The following is a 21,380-nucleotide window of genomic DNA, read 5'->3' as shown; positions in this document are numbered from 1 at the left end:
GATGTTCAAGCAGGTTTTAGAAAAGGCAGAGGCACCAGAGATCAAATTGCCAACATCCGCTGGATCATGGAGAAAGCAAGAGAGTTCCAGAAAAACATCTATTTCTGCTTCATTGACTATGCCAAAGCCTTTGACTGTGTGGATCACAATAAACTGTGGAACATTCTGAGAGAGATGGGAATCCCAGACCACCTGACCTGCCTCTTGAGAAACCTGTATGCAGGTCAGGAAGCAACAGTTAGAACTGGACATGGAACAACAGACTGGTTCCAAATAGGAAAAGGTGTACGTCAAGGTTGTATATTGTCACCTTGCTTTTTTAACTTATATGCAGAGTACATCATGAGGAACGCTGGGCTGGAAGAAGCACAAGCTGGAATCAAGATTGCTAGGAGAAATATCAATAACCTCAGATATGCAGATGACACTACTCTTATGGCAGAAAGTGAAGAGGAACTCAAAAGCCTCTTGATGAAAGTGAAAGAGGAGAGTGAAAAGGTTGGCTTGAAGCTCAACATTCAGAAAACAAAGATCATGGCATCTGGTCCCATCACTTCATGGGAAATAGATGGGAAAACAGTGGAAACAGTGTCAGACTTTATTTTTTTGGGCTCCAAAATCACTGCAGATGCTGATTGCAGCCATGAAATTAAAAGATGCTTGCTCCTTGGAAGGAAAGTTATGACTAACCTTGATAGTATATTAAAAAGCAGAGACATTACTTTGCCAACCAAGGTCCGTCTAGTCAAGGCAATGGTTTTTCCCGTGGTCATGTATGGATGTGAGAGTTGGACTGTGAAGAAGGCTGATCGCCGAAGAATCAATGCTTTTGAACTGTGGTGTTGGAGAAGACTCTTGAGAGTCCCTTATACTGCAAGGAGATCCAACCAGTCCATTCTAAAGGAGATCAGTCCCGGATGTTCATTGGAGGGACTGATGCTAAAGCTGAAGCTGCAATACTTTGGCCACCTCATGCGACGAGTTGACTCACTGGAAAAGACTCTGATGCTGGGAAAGGTTGGGGGCAGGAGGAGAAGGGGACGACAGAGAATGAGATGGCTGGATGGCATCACCGACTCTGTGGACATGGGTTTGAGTGAACTCCGGGAGTTGGTGATGGACAGGGAGGCCTCGCGTGCTGAGATTCATGGGGTCGCAGAGAGTCGGACACGATTGAGCGACTGAACTGAACTGAACTATGTTTCCATATTCAGAAATACTTTCCTTCAAAACTCATTTTGAGGACAGCCCTAGAACCTGACCAGTAGCAGAACATGCCACCCCAAACTGTGCCACTGTGGCCTAAGGATTGTACTGTTATTATTTAGTCGCTCAGTCCTGTCTGACTCTTTTTGCAACCCCACCGACTGCAGCCCACCAGGCGCCTCTGTCCATGGGATTTCCTAGGCAGGAACACTGGAGTGGGTTGCCGTTCCCTTCTCCAGGGGATCTTCCCCACCCAATGATTGAACCCGAGTCTTTTGTATCGTCAGGCATATTTTTTACCACTAGGCCACCTAGAAAGTCCATAGATTATACTGAGCTGAAGGCAATTCAGCTGATACAAGAAAAGCTCTCTGCTCTCCCCTTACTTCCTAAGTGCAGGACACACATTTGCAAAGGTGGCCCCCACCCCATCTACCAGGAAGAGCAGAGGTTAATCACTGGAGGGAACCCTAGACACTCGTCGGCCCAGAGGTGGCACCAGAGCAAGCTACGCAATGCACTTAACTAGTTCCTGTCTCCCATTTGTTGCTGTTCAGTCGCTCAGTCGTGTCTGACTCTCTGTGACCCCATGGACTGCAGCATGCCAGGCTTCCCTGCCCTTCGCGAGCCCCCAGAGTTTGCTCAGACTCATGTCCATTAAGTCAGTGATGCCATTCAACCATCTCATCCTCTATTGCCCTCTTCTCTTCCTGCCCTCAATCCTTCCCAGCATCAGAGTCTTTCCCAATGAGTTGACTCTATCAGGTGGCCAAAGTACTGGAGCTTGTTTCAGCATCAGGCCTTCCAATTAATATTCAGAGTTGATTAACTTTAGGATTGGCTGGTTTGATCTCCGTGAAGTCCCAGAGACTCTCAAGAGTCTTCTCCAACACCACAGATGAAAGGATCAATTCTCCAGCGCTCAGCCTTCTTTATAGTCCAATTTTCACAATCATATATGACCACTGGAAAAACCATTGCTTTGACTAGACCAACCTTTGTTGGCAAAGTGATGTCTCTGCTTTTTAATACACTAAGTTTGTCCCCCATTAGTTTCCCATATATTTGCCTTAACTGTTTGCCTCCCTAAAAATGCAAGGTCCTTTTCCTTTGTCCTGTCACTTCTCTTCTAACGTGCTGTCTTTTCTGCTAAGTTGCTATCCAAGCCCCAGTTTATCACTAGGTACTGCACGTGTATGAGACCTGCACATGTTCACAGTCCTGTTCTTCTCTTTTTAATCTGCCTTCGGTTGGTTAAATTCAAAGGGCCCAGCTAATAAAACCTAAGGCGGAATGAGGACATTTCTCTCTAGGCTCTGAAAACCTCTTCTCAAACTACCTGCTTTCCTGAAGTTCAGGGGTTGTTTGCTCTGGGCAATAATTAAAAGGTTATATAAAAGTTCATGACCCTACATTTCAAACTGTATGATGGCCAAAGGGTAAAGATTCTTTCTCAACTCATTTTTGCTTACCTCTTCTAATCAGAAAATCGGATTTCAGTCGTCTTTACAATTGCAGGGAGGTTGCAACACATACTTTAAATCCAGTATCAACTGAAGAAATATTTCCTTTCCTGTTCTTTTTTATACCATCTTTTATATACTGTTCGTTCTCTGTGGTGCTGGTAAGACTCCTGAGAGTCCCTTGGACTGCAAGGAGATACAACTAATCAATCTAAAAGGAAATCTGTCCTGAATATTCATTAGAAGGACTGATGCTGAAGCTCCAGTGCTTTGGCCATCTGATGCAAAGAACTGATTCACTGGACACGACTGGGCGATAGAACAAGTTCTCTGTGATCCATTCCTTTTTGTAAAATCATCTCACGAGAAGAAGCTCATACCTTCCTTAGGTGGTTGCCCTTCGGTTAAGTTTGAAGCAGTTCTTATGCAGATGAATTAGAAATTGCAGTCTTGTCAGCTTTTAGGAAAGTCAATTCTTCCCTAAAAATGTTTCATTTGTTTTCATCCCACCTCCGTTTCCTTTCTCTAAATACCAAAACGTCAGGTTTGTGACACGTTTTTAAATTAGTTTCAGAACAGCAGGAACGCGGCTCAGAGAAGGCCATCCCCTCGCCCACAGGCCAGAGACCGGCGGGTCCCAACCCGACGCCGCTCGTCCGCCGGCGCCAGGGATGCCCGCGCGCTCCTAACGTTTAACCGCGAAGCGGCCGTGACGCATCAGGCGTTTGCGGTTAACAGGGCAACAGTCCGGGGAGAACGGTGGCGGCCGCGCGCCTCCGGCCGCCGCTGCGGGCGTCCCTCCGGACCCCGGGACCCGCCCCTGCCCGGCGCCCCGCCCCGCCCCCACCGCACGCAGGGCCACGCCCCTTGCGCAGCCGCGGCCCGCCGCTCCGGCGTCCAGCCCGCGCGTGGGTGTGCGCATGCGCAGCCTGCCGGCCTCCGGAAAGGGACGCGCCACAACCCGCCGAGCCTCCGCGGACTATGTTTCCCGTCGGGCCGTGCGAGCCGGCGCCGGCGGCGGCTGGAAAGGAGCGCTCCTCAGCCCCCCGGACTACGTTTCCCGGCAGGCCGTGCGAGCCGGCGCCGGCGGCGGCCGGAAAGGAGCGCTCCTCAGCCCCTCCCCCCGCCCGGACTACGTTTCCCGTCGGGCCGTGCGAGCCGGCGCCGGCGGCGGCCGGGCGGGCGTCCGCGGACTCCGCTTCCCGGCGCGCCGCGCGGGGCGGCGGGGCGGCGGGGCGGCAGGCGGGGGGCGGGCCGACGCGGGCGGCCCGGACGTGAGGCCTGAGCGGCGCCCTGCGCCGGGCCGCGCGCGTCCTGCCGCCTCCCGGAGGCGGGCGCGCGCGGCGCGGGGCCTAGCTCGGCGGCCGCCATGGAGGTGAGCGGGCCGGAGGACGACCCGCTGCTGGCGCAGCTGCACCGCGTGCAGTGCCCCGTGTGCCAGCAGGCCATGCCCGCCGCGCACATCAACGCGCACCTGGACCGCTGCCTGCTGCTGCACCCGGCGGGCCTGGCGGAGCCGGCGCAGCCGCGCGCCAAGCGGCGCCGGCCGTCCGAGAGCGCGGCGCTCAAGCAGCCGGCCACGCCGACGGCGGCCGAGAGCAGCGAGGGCGAGGCGGAGGAGCCGGACGACGGCGGCGACAGCGAGGGCCGCGAGAGCGACGACGCGCCGCCCACGCCCAGCGGCGCGCGCCTGCTGCCCGACTTCCCGGGCGCGCGGCCCGCCAGCCCGGGCGGCAAGGGCGCGGGGCCGCGGCCGGCGGCGGCGGCGGGGGGCGGCGCGTCCCCGCGGAGCTGGGGCGAGGCCGAGGCGCCGGAGGAGGAGGAGGCGGCGGGCGACGCGGACGGCGAGGACGACGCGGGCCGCTGGGACGCGGGCGCCGCCGCCTTCGGGGCCCCCGGGGGCCGCCCGCGCGCGCCGGCGGCCGAGGAGGTGCGGCAGCTGCTGCAGGGGAAGCCGCTGGCCGACACCATGCGCCCCGACGCGCTGCAGGACTTCGTGGGGCAGGGCCGCGCCGTGGGGCCCGAGACGCTGCTGCGCTCGCTGCTGGAGGCCAGCGAGGTGCCCTCGCTCATCCTGTGGGGGCCACCGGGCTGCGGCAAGGTCAGCGCGCCGTCCCGGCCCTTGCGGGGGGAGGCGCGGGGTCCGATCGGGGCCCCCGAGGCGTCCCGCTCCGCCCGCACCCCCTGGCTGTTGGTAGCCCGATTCTCGGGGAAAAGACAGGTGGCCTGGAGCAGTTTCCCACACTTCAGTTTCGGAGAAAAAAGCAAACATTTTAAATTTCTGTTGTGCTTCCTTGTATTTAGCTGTTGGGTTTCTTGTTCATTCGTTTTTGTTCTTGCAGACAGTTCTTTATCACACCCTGAAACTGTACTTATTTAACAGGGCTGATCTGAGAACTCCTTCCCATTCAAAGTCGCTTTCATCCACTGTTTTCCGTAACTTCTTATGATGCCTTGTCCTTTAGAGAAGAAACTGGCTGCGTCTTGGTGTCCAGTGCTTTCTTACGAATTAGCACAAGCCTAGAGGCTGGCACTTAGGATACTGGAATCTAGAGAACAGAGCATTGGAAGAACACTTGAGCAGCAGTCTGAAGGAGCCTTAAGGAGGCAGGTGTTAAGACTGAAAAAAGAGCCAAGCGGTGCTTAAATATGTACATTTTATCTGCTGGAAAAGGGAGAAAGCACCGCAGAGTGGAAAGCAAAACCCAGGATTGGGTGCAGAGGAGCTCAGAGCTGTGAGATTGAGACACCTTGATGGTGTTTTCTCTGGGTTTTCTTTCTAGCTTCATTCTCTGTTTCTGTGTCTTGTGCTTTTCCCTTGCTCAGATTTAACTCAGATAGCTCGGTACTATGCAGTAGCATCCTTATTGATTCCCAAGAACTCTTTACTTAAGATGATCAGAACGGTTAATCAGATGGAAGAGTAGAAGAGGCAGAGAACGAGAAAAACATCCCTGAGGCGGTGAGCAGGACGCACTCACAGAGGATGCGTGGCCGGAAAGGCACTGGGCTGGGCTGGTCAGTGCGGAGGTGGGTGACCGGTCACAAGCCAGGCAGGTGTGGCCACTGGGCTGGGACTCGCTGAGGAGCAGCCGCAGTGTGTGATGGGGCCTTGTGACCTTCAGAAGATAAAAATGCTCCCTTGCCACTCATCCCGGAGCGCATTTGTCCCTCTTCACCCCCATCCTTACTGCTGCACTTCAATGCCAGCAGCAATAATAAACTTAATGAGCATGCGTGTTTGCAGCCCCCAGTAAGCGCCAGGTGCTGAGCAGCGCTTTTCCTTGGATTTCTTCGCTTCCCGGGAAGCACTGACAGAGTCATTGCTGCTGCTTCACTCCGTCCACAGCGGACGGTCACACGTGGTGGTTGAGGGTCATCGCTGGTCTCCCAGTTCAAGGGCTGGCTCTCTCCTGCGCTGCTTGCGAGCTTTGGGCTGTGGTCCCCCTGGCCCGGGGGTCTGCGCCTCGCCGGTCAGTGTTTCTGCTCTCTTGGCTGGGCGAGGACGCACCTACCACCAGGCTCTGCTGCGTCCATTCAGCAGCTCTTTCTGGGGATTCGGGAGATCTTAGTGTCCCCCGGAAGGCATCAGCGGAGTTAGACATGAAGGAGAGGAGGTCAGGATTAGCTGAACTTTGAGCTGCTTTTCCAGCTTTATGTGTAGCAGTGTTTAGCATGTAAGAGCGCGCCGCGCTGTTTCAGAGGGTTCTCTGCAGCCAAGCGCCGCAGTGTCCAGGCCGCTGGTAGGTGTGCTGGTGCCCGTCCCTCCGTCTCACCACGGTCCCGCCCTCTGCCCTCTCGCAGACCACGCTGGCCCACATCATCGCCAACAACAGCAAGAAGCACAGCATCCGGTTCGTGACATTGTCGGCAACCAGCGCCAAAACAACCGACGTGCGGGACGTCATCAAACAAGCTCAGAACGAGAAGAGGTTTTTCAAGAGGAGGACCATCCTTTTCATTGATGAGATTCATCGGTTCAATAAGTCTCAGCAGGTACGTGCGCTTCCTTCTGTTTCCTCTGGTCCTTGCGAATGTGGACTCGAGTGTGAAGCCTGTGCGGTCCCTGCACAGGGGCTCAGGGTGGGGGTGACTGTAATTCCCCAGCAGTCCAGGCCCTCCGCCCTTCTCCTTGACGCCTGTTATGCTCACTTTTTCTTAGCATTTTTTTGGTGCCCAGAAAATGCTTCCTCTGTCTGATAAATGAAATTGTAGGTGTGCCCCGGGGCTGTTGATACGAGAGAAACTACTTTGGGCCAAGTTTCCAATTTTTAGGCATTTGTAATTGAAACATCAGGACTCAGTGGACAGCTTAAGTTGTTGATGGATCCTGAACTCAGAATCAGGAAAAGAAGGACCAGCCGACTCAGCCTGGATCCTGCAGGCTGTTGACTAGGGTTGGCGTCTTCTGTTTTCCTTCTGATCAGGACACGTTCCTTCCTCACGTGGAGTGTGGGACGATCACCCTGATCGGGGCGACCACGGAGAACCCCTCCTTCCAGGTCAATGCTGCTCTGCTCAGCCGCTGCCGGGTCATCGTGCTCGAGAAGCTCCCTGTGGAGGCCGTGGTGACCATCCTAATGCGGGCCGTCAACTCCCTGGGGATCCAAGTGCTGGACTCCAGCCGCCCTGCCGACCCTCTGAGCCACGGCGGCAACAGCAGCTCCGAGTAAGCAGCTCTGGCTCTATGGGGAGCCCCTGGCTGGGCTGGAGGGCAGGATGGAGGAGGGTGTCCTTCCAGGATGGACGGGCGCATGTGATGCTGGGCTGCAGAGGGGCTGCCCTGTCTCTGCAGATGGAGAGGCCACCCATCCCAGGCACCCCCAAAGCTCCTCCGGCTCTGACTATAACCGCCTGGCCCCTGGCTTTAGTTCTCAGGTGTTACCTTGGTGCTGACAGATTCCGGGCTTTTCCTTGCACGCCTTTTTATTAAGGCTCAGAAAACCTGGAGAGGCTTTTTTGATTATTTTCTTCATAGGAGAAACTTAGTCATGACTGTTTTGAAGTTTATACTCAGATTCCAATTTTCTTTTTTCCTGCAGTTTTTTTTTTTCTTTCTGTAAAACATTGAGTAAGAATTAGTGTAAACGTTACCGTAAACTTCTTCAAGTTTTTTTAGGGTGATTGTTCTGCACTCTGGAAGTCAGACTCAATTCCACGAAAGGAAATAAACTGTAACTGAAAATGATGCCTTAAAGGCCGTCTGTATGCTCCGGGTGATGTCTCTTGTTTATCGTGAGAGGCGCATGAGTCTGTTCACAGGTGGCGTGGTATCGTGGGCCCTTGATTGCCTGACGTGGGGCAGGACTCTTCCCTTATTTGTGTTAGAAGCACGCCTCTGCCGCTGCTGCCGTTTGCTCCTGTCCCACATGCAGGAAGAATTACCTGGGGCACAGGAAAGCCTGGACAGGGACCCCCTTGGGCCAGGTGGCATGGCTTGAGTGTCGAGCCACCCACACCGGGGCTAAGGAGCCGAGAGGGGCCTGAGGGCGTTGATCATTGACACTTCAGTCGTGACAGCGCGTCACCATCTCCGACTCAGGGCTCACTCTTCTCTGGTTGCTCAGGGGCCTGCACACCTCCCTGTCTGTTCTGGGCCTGAGCGCCCCTCCTCGCCCTCCCCTGAGGCCTCGAGGGGTTTCAGCGTACTTGCTTCTCTTGAAGACCCGCGTGATGTCAGCAGGGTTGGGAGGAACTGGCGAGGGGCTGGAACCTCTCTGTGCAGCGTTGTTGGCTGTCATTTCCCACCCGGAGACGTGCCTCGTGACCGTCCGGAGCAGGCCTTTTGTTCCTGCCACACATCTGCGTTTAGGAAGACTAAGTTCGGACGGGGGCGATTGGGGAATGTGGCTCGTGTGAAAGAGGGGACAAGGAGCCGTGGGAGACCAGGTGGACTCACCCCGGTGCCCGTGACTCCACCTGATGGAAGGGATGACGGTGGAGCAGAGCGGATCGCAAACACTCAGAGGAGGATTGCATTTTCCAGCGGTGGAAAACTCATCTCTGTCTCTAAAGGCTTTCTCGCAGCCTGCTCATTGGCCTCTGTCGTAACTAACGAGGCCCGCTCACCGCCTGTCTGTGAGGACTGGGCTCTGAGACCGCCTGTATGCCTGTCCTCTGCCCACTTCCTGCCAAGGGTGTGCCCCACACAGTCACACACAAGGCTGGTCTGCGCCCCTGGGCGCTGGCCCGATGGTGGCACAGCGGCGGTGATCCACCCCTTTGTCTCTGCTGTTGACATTTTCCATGATGTCTGTTTGGTAAAAAGATAATACTGAGAGTTCTGAATACCTGGCTTTTGCAAAATAGCATTTTGTTATGAAGGTTGCAGACTCTGTATGATATGACCTAGTTTTGTTTTCAAAGCTCGGCTGGATGGTCACAGGGTAGACACATACAGGGCGTTCTGCAGGTTCTGCCTGCCCCCAGGCATGCCCCCAGTTCAGTGAGGTGTGAGGTTAGTGGGTGGGCGGCTCCCCGAGGGGGCTCAGCAAGCGCCCTGGCAGCTGCTGTCCTCTCTGGGTGCTGTAGATAACGATTTGTGGTGGTATTTTCTTTTGTACTTCCCATCTGTCTCAGTTTTTAAAAATACACGTTCCATCCTGAGGCTGCGGGGAAGCTGAAGTCTGTCCACTCGGTGTGCGGAAGTGGGGCCTGTCGTCTGCCAGGCCCTGCGGGTAGAGGACCCCTGTCCTGCAGCCCCAGCATTGGGGGGTGCAGAAGGTCAGCTCCAAAGGGCGGCCCCGCGACACTGGCTCAGGCCTCCAGCCCCACGCTTCCCCTGCTCGTGGTCCTGCGGGAACTCTGCTGCCCACGGCTCCGAGGAGAAAGGCCGTCGGGGTTCTAGTTCTGGGGCGAAGTGTCGAGGCCATGTGGGTCTCCCTGCCCCACACAGACACACATATACATGCACACTTATACACGCTTATACACATACACAGACACACTTTAACACACGCACTTATACACACACAGATACACTTAAACAGACATGCATATACATATATCACACACACAGAGACACACATATGCACACACAGAAACATGTACTTATACACAGACACACACATACACACTTATATACACACAGAGACACACACATACACAGACACACACATATACACGCTTATATACGCATACACACGTAGAGACACACGCACTGACACACAGACACACATATACACACGTACGCACAGACACGCGCAGGTGTGCCCCACCAAGGCTGCCCTCCCGCACGGCTCCCCCGAGCTACTGCACCTCCTCTGTTGCTGGCCCCCCAGTGTGGGTTGTCTAGTGTGGGCTGTCTTTCGTGTGGGTCTAATGTTTCTCCAGATCATCAAGAATCCGCTTTGGAAGTGGCTGTCAGCTCTACAAAGAGCCAGTGCTGTGGTCTCGGTGTGTATCGTGAGTGTCTGGTCAGGAGGGGAGGCTGGGCCGATGGGACAGCCGTCGGTTGTGAGCTGACTCCTGGGGCGGAGAGGCAGCTGGGGGGCTTGGCATCTGGGAGATGCCAGAGGCGGGCCTTCAGGGGCAAGTGCAGCCTAGGGCCCTTGAGGCTGTCCCCCCAGTGAGGCAAAGCACCCTCTGAGCAGTCCCCACCCAACCTGGTGGGGCCTTCGGGTTTGTTCTCCAAGTAGCTGCTTCAGATGATCCGCGTCGATTTATTAATTGCTGTGACATTTCCAGCTGAAAGTTGGCAGGGACACAGCTGAGCTGTAACTTTGAACAGATATTTTACTTTGTACGTATGTAGCTAGCCAGAAAGAATAAGACCCCTCTATATAGCTAAAAGCGTTGAACACCTTGTCTAACTAGACAGAATAGGAAAAGTTGCTCAATTAGACTCGGAGTCACTGTTAGACCTTCTTTATGAAGGTCCACGCGTGGTCAGTACCCCCTGGCAGCGTACCCCAGGTTAGAGCCCAGTGCCTAGCGGGACTGGGGACAGGTTGTTTGTAAGATGAAGGACGTGCTTATAGAGTTGTCCCTCAGGATCTACAGGGCATTGGATCCAGAGCCCCCCACCCCGACGGATACGAGACTCCGAGGATGGAGGATGCGCAGGCCCCTTCTGTAATAGCCTGATGTTTGTGTAGGACCAGAGCACGTCCTCCTATGTACGCGACATTGTCTCTCCTCACACCAGACACGATGTAAATAAACCACGCGTAGGTTGTTGCAAACATGCTCTGAATGCTCTGTAAGTGGTTGTCAGTGCGCAGCAGACTCAAGCTGTGCTTTTTAGAACTATCTGGAATTTTTCCCCCTTATACATTACATCCGAGGCCAGTTGAATTTGTGCATGTGGATCCTGGAGATGCAAAGGGCCGAATGTGAGGTGGAAAAGGACCAAACATCAGGTGAAATAACCTCGGGACTCAAGGGCGAGGCTCTGCTCAGCCGAGCTGGCTCTGGCGGCTAACAGCACAGACCCGCCCCAACAGGGTTCGGGATCCCGGGCAGAAGCTTGAGCCTCGGGGGGGCTCAGTGGTGACCTTGCGAGGATGAGAGGCACAGCGTGCTGCAGGAGAGGGTGTCCAGAGTGTGACACGGCTGTGGTGTTGCAGGCCCTCGGTGTTCATCGAGGACAAGGCGGTGGACACACTGGCCCACCTGAGCGACGGGGACGCGCGGGCCGGGCTGAACGGGCTGCAGCTGGCGGTGCTGGCCCGGCTGAGCGCCCGGAAGACCTTTGGGAAGAAGGGCGGGCAGAGCTACTCCCCAAGCCGTGTGCTGGTCACAGAGAGCGACGTGAAGGAGGGCCTGCAGCGCTCACACATCCTGTATGACCGGGCAGGTGAGTGAGCGCCTGGCCCCCCAGGCGGCTCCGCACCGGCTGCAGAGCCCCTCCCCCCCCGACCCGCCCGCCCGCCACCCCCACCCCGCCCGGAGCCTCCTGGCACAGCTCTGCTTCCTGACTAGGGGGCTGACAGCTGGAGTGGAATCACGGGAACTCAGCTGTGTGTTTAGTTTAAGTAGCTTGGTTCAATTGGAGTTCTTTCAGTTCAGTTCAGTCGCTCAGTCGTGTCCGACTCTCCGCGACCCCATGAATCACAGCATGCCAGGCCTGAGTTAAAATCCTTAATTCCCTTGTGGCTCAGCTGGTAAAGAATCCGGCATTGGGGGAGACCTGGGTTTGATCCCTGGGTTGGGAAGATTCCCTGGAGAAGGGAAAGGCTACCCACTCCAGTATTCTGGCCTGGAGAATCCCATGGACTGTATAGTCCAAAGGGTCGCGGAGAGTTGGACACGACTGAGCAACTTTCACTATAATTCTTAAAGGCACAATTAAAAATTAAGTTTATGTAGAAATTGATGCTTTTATTCTGTGCTTTTTTTTTTTTAATGAATTTTGCCATGTGCATTTATCTGTTTTCATAAAACCGTATTTACAGATACCAAACCTGACGCCAGCTCCTGTTAAATCCCTGATTTGGAATAGTAAATATCATAAGCACAGCACTCTGTGTGTCTTTACAAAAGATGTGGGCGATGAAGAGAGTCCCCTGTAGACGAGGGTGTGTGTGATTTGGGGCGGTCGTGCTGGAGTCGGATTTCCACCCCTTTAGAAGGAAATGGGGTCTCCAGCCTTCATCGTGGACCCAGTGTACCCGGTGAAGCGTGAGACCCTCGCCCTTTGCAGCGGGCGGGGTTCAGCACCGCCTCCCCGGCCCCGCGTCCCACGCCGGTGGCACAAGCCCCTCCGCGGGGCCGGGTGAGGGAGGTGTCGGAAGCTCGCCGTGCTCAGGCCCTCCTGGGTCCCTCGCTGGCTCGGGCTTCCCTGAGGTCAGCCAGGGAAAGGCGTGGCGGGGCTGAGCGGGGCTCTGCATGCAGGGGAGGAGCACTACAACTGCATCTCGGCGCTGCACAAGTCCATGCGGGGCTCCGACTCCAGCGCCGCGCTCTACTGGCTGGGCCGCATGCTGGAGGGCGGCGAGGACCCGCTCTACGTGGCCCGGCGCCTGGTGAGGTTCGCCAGCGAGGACGTGGGTGAGTGACGGGTGCTGGGCGGGGCCTCGGGCGTGTCCGGGGCGGGGCCCAGGCGTGTCCTGGGCGGGGCTGTGATGGCCCAGGCGTGTCCTGGGCGGGGCCTCGGGATGGGAGGGGCGGGGCCTCGGGAACAGGCGGGGCGGGGCGGGGCCCGGGCGTGCCCTGGGCGGGGCCTCAGGAACGGGCGGGGAGGGGCACGTCTGGGGCGGGGCTGTGGTGGCTGGGCGTGTCCTGGGCAGGGCCTTCGGGCAGAGCCCGGGTGTGGCGGGGCGGGGGTGGGGCTGTAATGACCCAGGAGTGTCCGGGGCGGGGCCTCGGGTGGGGCGGGGCCCAGGCATGTCCGGGGCGGGGCCCAGGCATGTCCGGGGCGGGGCTGTGATGGCCCAGGAGTGTCTTGGGCGGGGCGGGGCCCGGGCGTGTCCTGGGCGGGCGCTCAGTGGAGGCCCTGTCTGTTTCCGGGCGCCTGGCTCCCACAGTCCCGGGTCCCTGTGCCCCTCGGTGGTGACCCTGCGGGGGTGCGGGCCGCCTTCACAGCTCGTGCCTCTGTCGCCGGGGGGTCCATGGGCCCCCGTGTCATGGCCCTGCCAGCAGCAGGTGCCCACGTGGTGTCCCCGTGTCGCACTTGCGTGATTCTCGTGGCATTCACACTTTGATCTCTGGTCTATTTTGTTCTGGAGGTCTGTGACAAGTCCTCTTTGATGTCACTACGACAAAAAGTTTGACTCCCTCACGGCTCGGGTTACGGTTAGCATGTTGAGCAGTGAAGTGTTTCAGACAGGACAGTGTACAGTTAACATAAGCTCTCTACACGCTGGGAAACCAGAAAATTCGTGCAGCTTGCTTTGTTGCGGTTTTCACTTTATCTCGGTTTTCGTGTTATTGTAGTAGTGCAGAACCAAACCCACGATCTCTCCGAGGTGCCTGTGTTGAAATAAAAGCAGCGTTTTAATTTTGCTTTGGAGTCAGGTGTTCTGGTTTCCATCAGAGAGCTCCCGAGATATTAATAGAAAGGGAGGATTCCAGGCCCCCTTTAAAGGACCTCTCCTTGGTGTCAGTACGTGTTCTGCTTCTAGCGCGTCCATCCTGTGACTGTCTTCATGGCCTCTGCTTTTGACGTGTGTTGTACTGGTCTCCTACTTTTCCTGCTGGATGTAGAGCTTTTATCTCCAAGGAAACACTTCTTGAGCCTGCACAGTAACCGTCTTGCACACCTCTGGAGTCAGCTAAGATCAGCTTTTGCTGAGTGATCCCTCGGTTAGAATTTGCAGGCGGTGGTGGGTCGGCACGGGGCTGTGCACTGGGACTTAACTTGCCCCTGTTTGTGTGTGTGGCAGGCCTGGCCGACCCATCTGCGTTGACACAAGCCGTCGCCACCTACCAAGGCTGTCACTTCATAGGCATGCCCGAGTGCGAGGTAAGTCCCCCTGCCCTGTGCCGTCCCCTCGGGTGGCACCTCCCTGGGCCTGGACCAATGGGAGCCTGGACCACGGAGGAGGCCGCCTGGCTCTCTGAACCCCATCTGGAAGCTTAGACGCTGGGGGGGAGGGACCTCAATGTCAGTAGGGTCTTGTGTGGGCTCCTTGGAGGTGCTCAGGGTTTCCTGGGGGCAGGAGCGTCAGAGGAGCTGAACAGGACGTCTCTGCAAGTTCACCCACAGACAGAGCAGCTCCTGCTTAGCTTTATACGTTGGGGTTTTAAGAAGAATTTCATATGATAAAAAGTTCTTTCAGTTTTAAAACCACTGACCTGGTTTAGCCTCGCCTCGAGGAGGGACGCCTCCTCCTTGTCGTGGTTACCCAGACTGTGGGCCCTGTGGGACGTCAGCACAGGGTGGGGGGTCTCCCAGAGTTAACATGGGGCGGCGCCACCCCACCCCCACCCCACGCAGGTGCTCCTGGCCCAGTGCGTCGTCTACCTGGCACGAGCCCCGAAGTCGGTCGAGGTGTACAGCGCCTACAACAACGTCAAGGCCTGCCTGCGGGGCCACCAGGGGCCGCTGCCCCCCGTGCCCCTGCACCTGCGCAACGCGCCCACCCGGCTGATGAAGGACCTGGGCTATGGCCAGGGCTACAAGTACAATCCTGCCTACAGCGAGCCAGTGGAGCAGGAGTACCTCCCACAGGAGCTGCGGGGCGTGGACTTCTTCAAGCAGCGGTGGTGCTGACGGAGGCGGCCGAGTGGCTGGGAGAGGAGGCCGGGGTCCTGGCGGAGGCTGACCCGGGCCCGCCTTTTGTGCCAGAGATGGAGCGTTCCTGAGGTGGGGGCACAGCTACTGCAGCTACACGTGTGACGTGACGTTGTGTTCGTTTGCACCCTGTGCCGGCTTTTGCTCATGACACGTTCTGGCAGCTTCGTGCAATGGATTCATGTCGTAAGGAGGTATCTATTTTGTCATAGTATTTAAGTCATATCATTTCAAAATTTAGTTCTGTAGGTTTCTTTTCCTTTAAAAAATGTTTATTCTGGGTAGTTTCAGTTGGTAAAAAAAAAATGTAATTGTGGTTTAATACTGCATAGTGTTTTGGGTATTTTTTTTATATGCAAAGGTCTTATGAGCCAATAAAACTATTTCAAAGTACTCTTCAATTCTTGCCTGTTTTCCACCTGGGATCTAAGGTTGCAACATCTGTCAGTGTTACGTTCTGATGGGTAAACACGGAAAGAAAAATGATCCTAGGTAACAGTTCAGAAGTCTATGTATCTGTTGAAAATCAACTTTAAAAATTTTGAAGGATTTTGAAGGAGCATCATGATGGATTTAAGTACAGTTAATCTTCAGTTCCAGAGTTGGTTGGTTTCCATTTCTTTGAGGTCAGTTCTCAGAATTGTGGCAACTTGTCACGGAGAAGGAAATGGCAGCCCACTCCAGTGTTCTTGCGTGGAGAATCCCAGGGACGGGGGAGCCTGGTGGGCTGCCGTCTATGGGGCCGCACAGAGTCGGACATGACTGAGCAACTCAGCACGTCATGGCTACAGTCTGGTCATCGTGCTCACCTGGTGAAGGTTTCAGCTCAGGATGTGGCTCTGAATATTATCTGTAGCCCTGGAGAAGGAAGTAAAGGTCCCTGACTCTGCTTACTGACTAACCTGTTGCTATTTGCTCTCCCTTGACTGTTTGCCTTTTTTCTGCGTCTCTCACTTCTCTGATTAGACTTGGCGTTTGGCTAAAGCTTTTCCACAGACAAAGGCAAGCAGCGGCTCCCGAGAAAGGGCCACAGGGTCCTGCTCTGCTCCACTGACTCCTCAAGCCCCGTCACCACCCAAGAGTCTGGGGATGCTCTTACTCCACCTGCAGACCTGCCTGATGGTTGGGGAATAAACTCTAGGTTAGAGGACTTCCCTGGTGTCCAGTGACTAAGACTCCTGGCTGCCAAGGCAGGGGGGCCCTGGTTCGACCGCAGGTCAGGGAACAAGGTCCTACATGCTGCAGCTAAGACCCAGCGCAGCCCAATAAATACTAAAACGTGCATGCTCTGTCGCTCAGTCACGTCTGATTGTTCGTGACCCAGTGGACCATAGCTCACCGGCTCCTCTGTCCATGGGATTTTCCAGGCAAGAATACTGGGGTGGGTTGCCATTTCCTTTTCTGGGGGATTGTTCAGACCCAGGGATCAAACCCACCATCTCTTTTATGTCTCTTGTATTAGCAAGTACGTTCTTTACCACTAATGTTGCCTGGGAAACCCTAAAAAAATTTTTGTTCAAATAAATTGAACAAGAAGATCCAAGTTGGGCATTCTGGCCAGTCGCCTTCCTGTCCCTCCCTCTGCAGGCTGAGCGAGTCTTCCTGGGGTCTCAGAGTTGGCTGTGATCTCTTTCACTGAGTGTGGGGGGGACCCGTTCAGTCTGGACGCTTGAGTCTTCTGGGATGGTTTTTTTTTTCATTAAATACTGAGTGCCTGCCTCACACTGAGCTCTTGTTGGGAACATTAGGAAAAAAAAAACAAAATCCTGTGCTATTGAAACTGGAGAAACAGCATTTCAGTATGGCAGTTCTCGCTAAGTGCTGAGGAAGAAGTCCTTACCCCGGGGTGGATGTGGACAGGATGGAGGTGTGGTCGAGATGTTCGTGGCTAAGCGGACCTCATCCAGAACCGGGGCGGGTATGGGGCAGGAGCGTGGTGCCCCAGTATCCACGGGTGGGGGAGCCTGCCAGGCAGTGGCGGCGGCCCTGGGCAGGGAAGTGCCAGGCAGACACAGAGCCTTCTTGGTTCTGGAAGACTGAGCTTTTACTCAGCGTTTCTAGCAAAGGAGTGATGTCCTGGGTCACCTGCACTGCGGCGCTGAGCCGGGATGGGAGGGAGGCAGGGTGCAGGAGGTGCTGGTGGGTGAGCAGGGGGGCAGAGACGGTGAGGACCAATCTGGGGATGAGGGTGCGTGCAGGGAGAGCCAGTCACATTTGGCGATGGGGTGTGTGGAAAGTTATGACCAACCTAGACAGCATGTTGAAAAACAGACATTACTTTGTCAGCAAAGGTCCGTCTAGTCAAGGCTATGGTTTTTCCAGTGGTCACGTATGGATGTGAGAGTTGGACTATAAAGAAAGCTGAGCGCAGAAGAATTGTTGCTTTTGAACAGTGGTGTTGGAGAAGACTTGAGAGTCCCTTGGACTGCAAGGCGATCCAACCAGTCCATCCTAAAGGAAATCAGTCCTGAATATTCATTGGAAGGACTGATGCTGAAGTTGAAGCTCCAATACTTTGGCCCCCTGATGTGGAGAGCTGACTCATTTGAAAAGACCCTGATGATGGGAAGGATTGAAGGTGGGAGGAGAAGGGGACGACAAAAGATGAGATGGTTGGATGGCATCACTGACTCAATGGACGTGAGTTTGAGTGAGCTCCGAGAGTTGGTGATGGACAGGGAGGCCTGGCGTGCTGCCATCCATGGGGCCGCAGAGTCGGACATGACTGAGCGGCTAAACTGAACCATCTGTGGCACATGTGTGAAGAGGAGCTGGCAGCGGCTGGCGTTCACTGCGGGTGTTCTGCATGCCAGCGTGGGCAGCTCATCTGAGCCCTTGTAGGAACCCAGTAAACCATGGGTGCACGGTGGATGTTTTCGGGACAGAAAGCTTGGTGGCTTGCTCCGGACCGCCCAGCTCCTCGGGGGGTCTCAGTCTGCGTCAGGCATCCCTGCAGAGTGCTGCTCGCCTGGGGGTCCTCACCTCCCCTCCTCCGGTCCCTTCTCCTGGAACAGCCTCGGTCAGCCCCCCAAACCGGTTCCTCACGTGTGTTTCTCTTCTCCTTGTTTTCCATCCTTTGTCTTCTGGCTCTGCTCCCTGGAAGGGTTCCTTGGGCTTGTTTTCTGTCTCTGCCGCCGTCACGCACGTTCCTGAGAGCCCGCTTTCCCGTCCCTGCCCGTCCTTTGGGTTGTAACCTGTACGTGTCGTGACTGCTTGTCTTACTTCCCTGGACATTAAGCTTGTTTCCATTTGTAACCTGTACGCGTCGTGACTGCTTGTCTTACTTCCCTGGACATTAAGCTTGTTTCCATTTTCTCCCGGCATGCGCGCTTTCCGTCCACGCTTGCTTTTTCTGTCCGTTTGGCATCTGTCTTTCCTAGCTCTTGCTCCCCAGATGTCCAGTCACCCCAGTAAGAAGCTCCTGTTCAGTTCCACGGCAGATTAGAAGCTCAGAACGTGAGTGGGGGCCGGGCGGGGTGTGATCGGATCCTCCAGGAGTCATTTGTTGGAACCTGGCGTCCACAGCCTGCAGGGCTTATCTTCCCGGGCTGGTTGGAGTCCCAGAGAACTTCCGTCCCCCCCCGGGTGGGGAAACGTCTGCCCCCCGTGTTCTGGGTGCCATGTGGTCAGGCGTCCCCCAGCAACATGTGTTTGTGTCCTGGGTCTCCTTGTGAGAAGGGGACCAGGCCCCCAGCTCTGCTGGGTCTGGCTCAGAGAGCCTGCTGGGGCAGGGGAGGACGGGCGCCACCGTCGGAGCCCTGGGGACACCCGCTGTGTGGGCAGGGTGGGTTCTGGCCGCTCTCCTGGGGCCCACCCTCTCCCAGCCTCCTGCGTCGTGCTGCCTCTCATTCTGCAGCTTAAGATGCCTTTCCTGCAGGCTGGGCAGGGCCTCAGGAGGAAACGGAATGAGATGGGCTCAACCCGTCCTCCTGACTAGTGCTCTAGATTAGGAAAGCTCGCCGCTTCCAGCCATGGGGTCTCACAGCCTAGCGGTGAGTGGAGGAAGCTGGAGGGACCCAGGGCAGCAGAAACCGGCCAGCACCTCTGACCAGGCCAGAGGATGAGTTGGGGGCGTGGGGGGAGGACCCAGCCTCCACTGCACGTCCTGGCAGGAGTGGGGGCGGGGAAGGAGAGGGTGCCTGGCTCCTTGTGTCCCCCAGCCCGCCGGTGCCTCCATTGCAGAACCTGCCAGGAGCTCCCGGCTAAAGACGTGGGAGCTTGGGTCTGGAGGGTCGGGGGTAGGGGTGGAATGGACACATCTCTGAGACCAGACGTAGAGTGAGTGCATCTCAGAAGAATCAGAGTTCCACCTGACTGTGTGCCCTGAGAAACAGTCCAGGGAGATGGCCCGATGTAAGCAATATATGAGAGTTAGCAGCTTCTGGACTATAATTGTAGTCAGGAAACGTACAAGGAACTCCCCCTGCCCTTCTCGGCAACAACCTGGGAGTAAGCCCACTAGTCTCCAAGGCGCAGGACCAGGGTGGAGAAAACACACAACTCCAACAAAAGCAGACACAAGCCACGTTCCGAAACGTGATTTTGTCATAAACACCGTTATTTTAAACAGTATTTACGTTGGGACTTATATTCCCGTCGTGCAGCGTGTTTGTTGAGTGACACAGTGGGTGACTGCGTGCCCTGCCGCGGAGATGTTTATGCTGCTGTCTTACAGCCCGGGTCGGTCCTCCGCCTGTGTGTCCACCAGGAGGCAGCCTCCACGAGTCTCAGCCCAGCGGCCACCTGGTGCCCACGACCACACTCAGCCAGGGCCGTTGCAGTGTTTGGGGTTAACCTCACAGGCCAGTTACTATTTATTTGTCTGATTACAAAAGTAATTGTGACCTTTGCCAAAAAGGTACCAGAGGGGATACAGCCCAAACCAAAACAAACCACATGGCAAAAAAGTAACATGAGCCCCATCTGGCTTTGGTTCTGAGCGGTAACCTCCACCAGCTTCTTAGTCTCTGCCTCCTGGGTGTTTTCCCAGCGTGTGTGAGAAATCGGAGGCACCCTCGCCTGTTCCTGAGCCTTGACGGTCACGTCCTGGAACCGTCTGTGCGGCTCTCGGTGGCTGCCCGCAAGGTCCCAGGCCACACGCTGCGTGTGACACGCAGCCCCTGGGAACCAGAGACGCGGTCTGCACCCCAGGCCCCTGCCTGCAGCTCCTTCGCCAGCCCAGACTGTGCCGCCCTGGGCCCTCCCCGTACTCAGGGAGGGGTCTGATCACCGCACCCGCACGTCCTCCCCCTGCTCGCAGGGTGAAAAGCGAGTCCACACTTTAGTCCTCGGGGTCGCATCCTGCCACGCCATCTAGCGTCACTTCCACTTCACTCCCGCCCTCCCTGCCCTCAGCCCCTGCGCCCAGTGGTGAAGAGCCAGGGCCCAGGTCTATCTACACCACTTCTCCCCTGTGTGACCTTGCTCAAGGTCATCATCTTTGTTTTCACTCTTCATCTGTACGATGGGGGTCAAAGTGTCACCTAATGGCAGTGGGGAAGACCTGCTGAGAAGCACACATGACATCACTTCCTTACGGAGGCCAGTCTGGGGACAGGGATGGTCACAGTCTTCCGGGGATACTGGGACACTTGACGTGACTTTGGCTAGTGTCAATCATTGTGAAGGTCCATCTAGTCAAAGCTATGGTTTTTCCAGGGGTCATGTATGGATGTGAGAGTTGGACTATAAAGAAAGCTGAGTGCCGAAGAACTGATGCTTTTGAACTGTGGTGTTGGAGAAGACTCTTGAGAGTCCCCTGGACTGCAAGGAGATCCAACCAGTCCATCCTAAAGGAGATCAGTCCTGGGTGTTCATTGGAAGGACTGATGCTGAAGCTGAAGCTCCAATACTTTGGCCACCTGATGGGAAGAGCTGACTCATTGGAAAAGACTCTGATGCTGGGAAAGATTGAAGGCAGGAGAAGGGGACGACAGAGGATGAGATGGTTAGATGGCATCACCGACTCAATGGACATGAGTTTGAACAAACTCCGGTAAATGGTGGAGGACAGGGCAGCCTGGCGTGCTGCCGTCCGTGGGGTCGCAAATAGTCCGACACGACTGAGCGACTGAAAAACGATCATTGTAAACAGGCGTGCTGCCCTCTGTGTGTCCGGCGTTGTTGAAAGTGTTTATCTTCTGTTTCTCAAATGACCATCTGAGCCACGTCTATTTTGTATCCAGAGCAGAACTTGGGACTCAGGGAGGCTGAGTGACTGTCCCGGGGCCACAGAGAGGGCTTGGAACCCAGGCATCCTGAGTGCTCAGCCACCTGGCCAATGTTTCTCAGACTCGTGAGCCCGTTGGAGCCCAGAATTCCAGTCCAGCCCAGCTGTGGGGGGTCCATCTCTAGTAGGTCCCCAGTTGATGCTTTCTCTGCTGGCCCCTGCAGACCACACTTCGAGAATCCAGAAAGCAGTTTCCGGGGGCCAACAGGCTGTTGCGGACCCAGGGCGTCTTCCCCCTACCCCGCTGCCTCCCTCCTGCACACTCCTGTGTCTCTTCCTGCTGGCTCCGACCACGTTCGGTGACTCG

At 55.9% G+C, this 21,380-nt stretch overlaps 2 protein-coding genes across 4 annotated transcripts in view; one reads left to right on the top strand and one right to left on the bottom strand.

Moving 5' to 3' along the window:
• MYLK4 (myosin light chain kinase family member 4) overlaps nucleotides 1-3,480 on the bottom strand; it is an 84,596-nt gene extending 81,116 nt beyond the window's left edge. The window contains exon 1 of the mRNA XM_088831413.1: nucleotides 2,679-3,480. The gene's annotated coding sequence lies outside the window, so the exon portion shown is untranslated. The remainder of the gene's footprint in view (nucleotides 1-2,678) is intronic.
• A 417-nt stretch (nucleotides 3,481-3,897) lies between these two features.
• Nucleotides 3,898-15,237, top strand: WRNIP1 (WRN helicase interacting protein 1). Of its 3 annotated transcripts, none has more exons than XM_055406584.2 (7): nucleotides 3,898-4,770; nucleotides 6,474-6,665; nucleotides 7,172-7,338; nucleotides 11,237-11,466; nucleotides 12,504-12,659; nucleotides 13,994-14,073; nucleotides 14,548-15,237. In XM_055406584.2, the coding sequence occupies exons 1-7, from the start codon at nucleotides 4,039-4,041 to the stop codon at nucleotides 14,821-14,823; spliced, it is 1,833 nt and encodes a 610-aa protein (XP_055262559.1). In that variant the 5' UTR covers nucleotides 3,898-4,038; the 3' UTR covers nucleotides 14,824-15,237. The 3 variants fall into 3 exon arrangements, with proteins under 3 accessions (XP_055262559.1, XP_055262558.1, XP_055262560.2); XM_055406583.2 differs by having other exon boundaries at nucleotides 7,097-7,338; XM_055406585.2 differs by lacking the exons at nucleotides 11,237-11,466; nucleotides 12,504-12,659 and having other exon boundaries at nucleotides 7,097-7,338.
• The last annotated feature ends 6,143 nt before the right edge of the window (nucleotides 15,238-21,380 follow it).

Source organism: Moschus berezovskii, chromosome 23, assembly GCF_049115385.1.
Source record: "Moschus berezovskii isolate FMDL1 chromosome 23, NW_MosBer_1.0, whole genome shotgun sequence".
Classification (NCBI taxonomy): Eukaryota; Metazoa; Chordata; class Mammalia; order Artiodactyla; family Moschidae; genus Moschus; species Moschus berezovskii.
The sequence above is the reverse complement of the archived record's forward strand: the minus strand, read 5'-3'. Positions and strand labels throughout refer to the sequence as shown.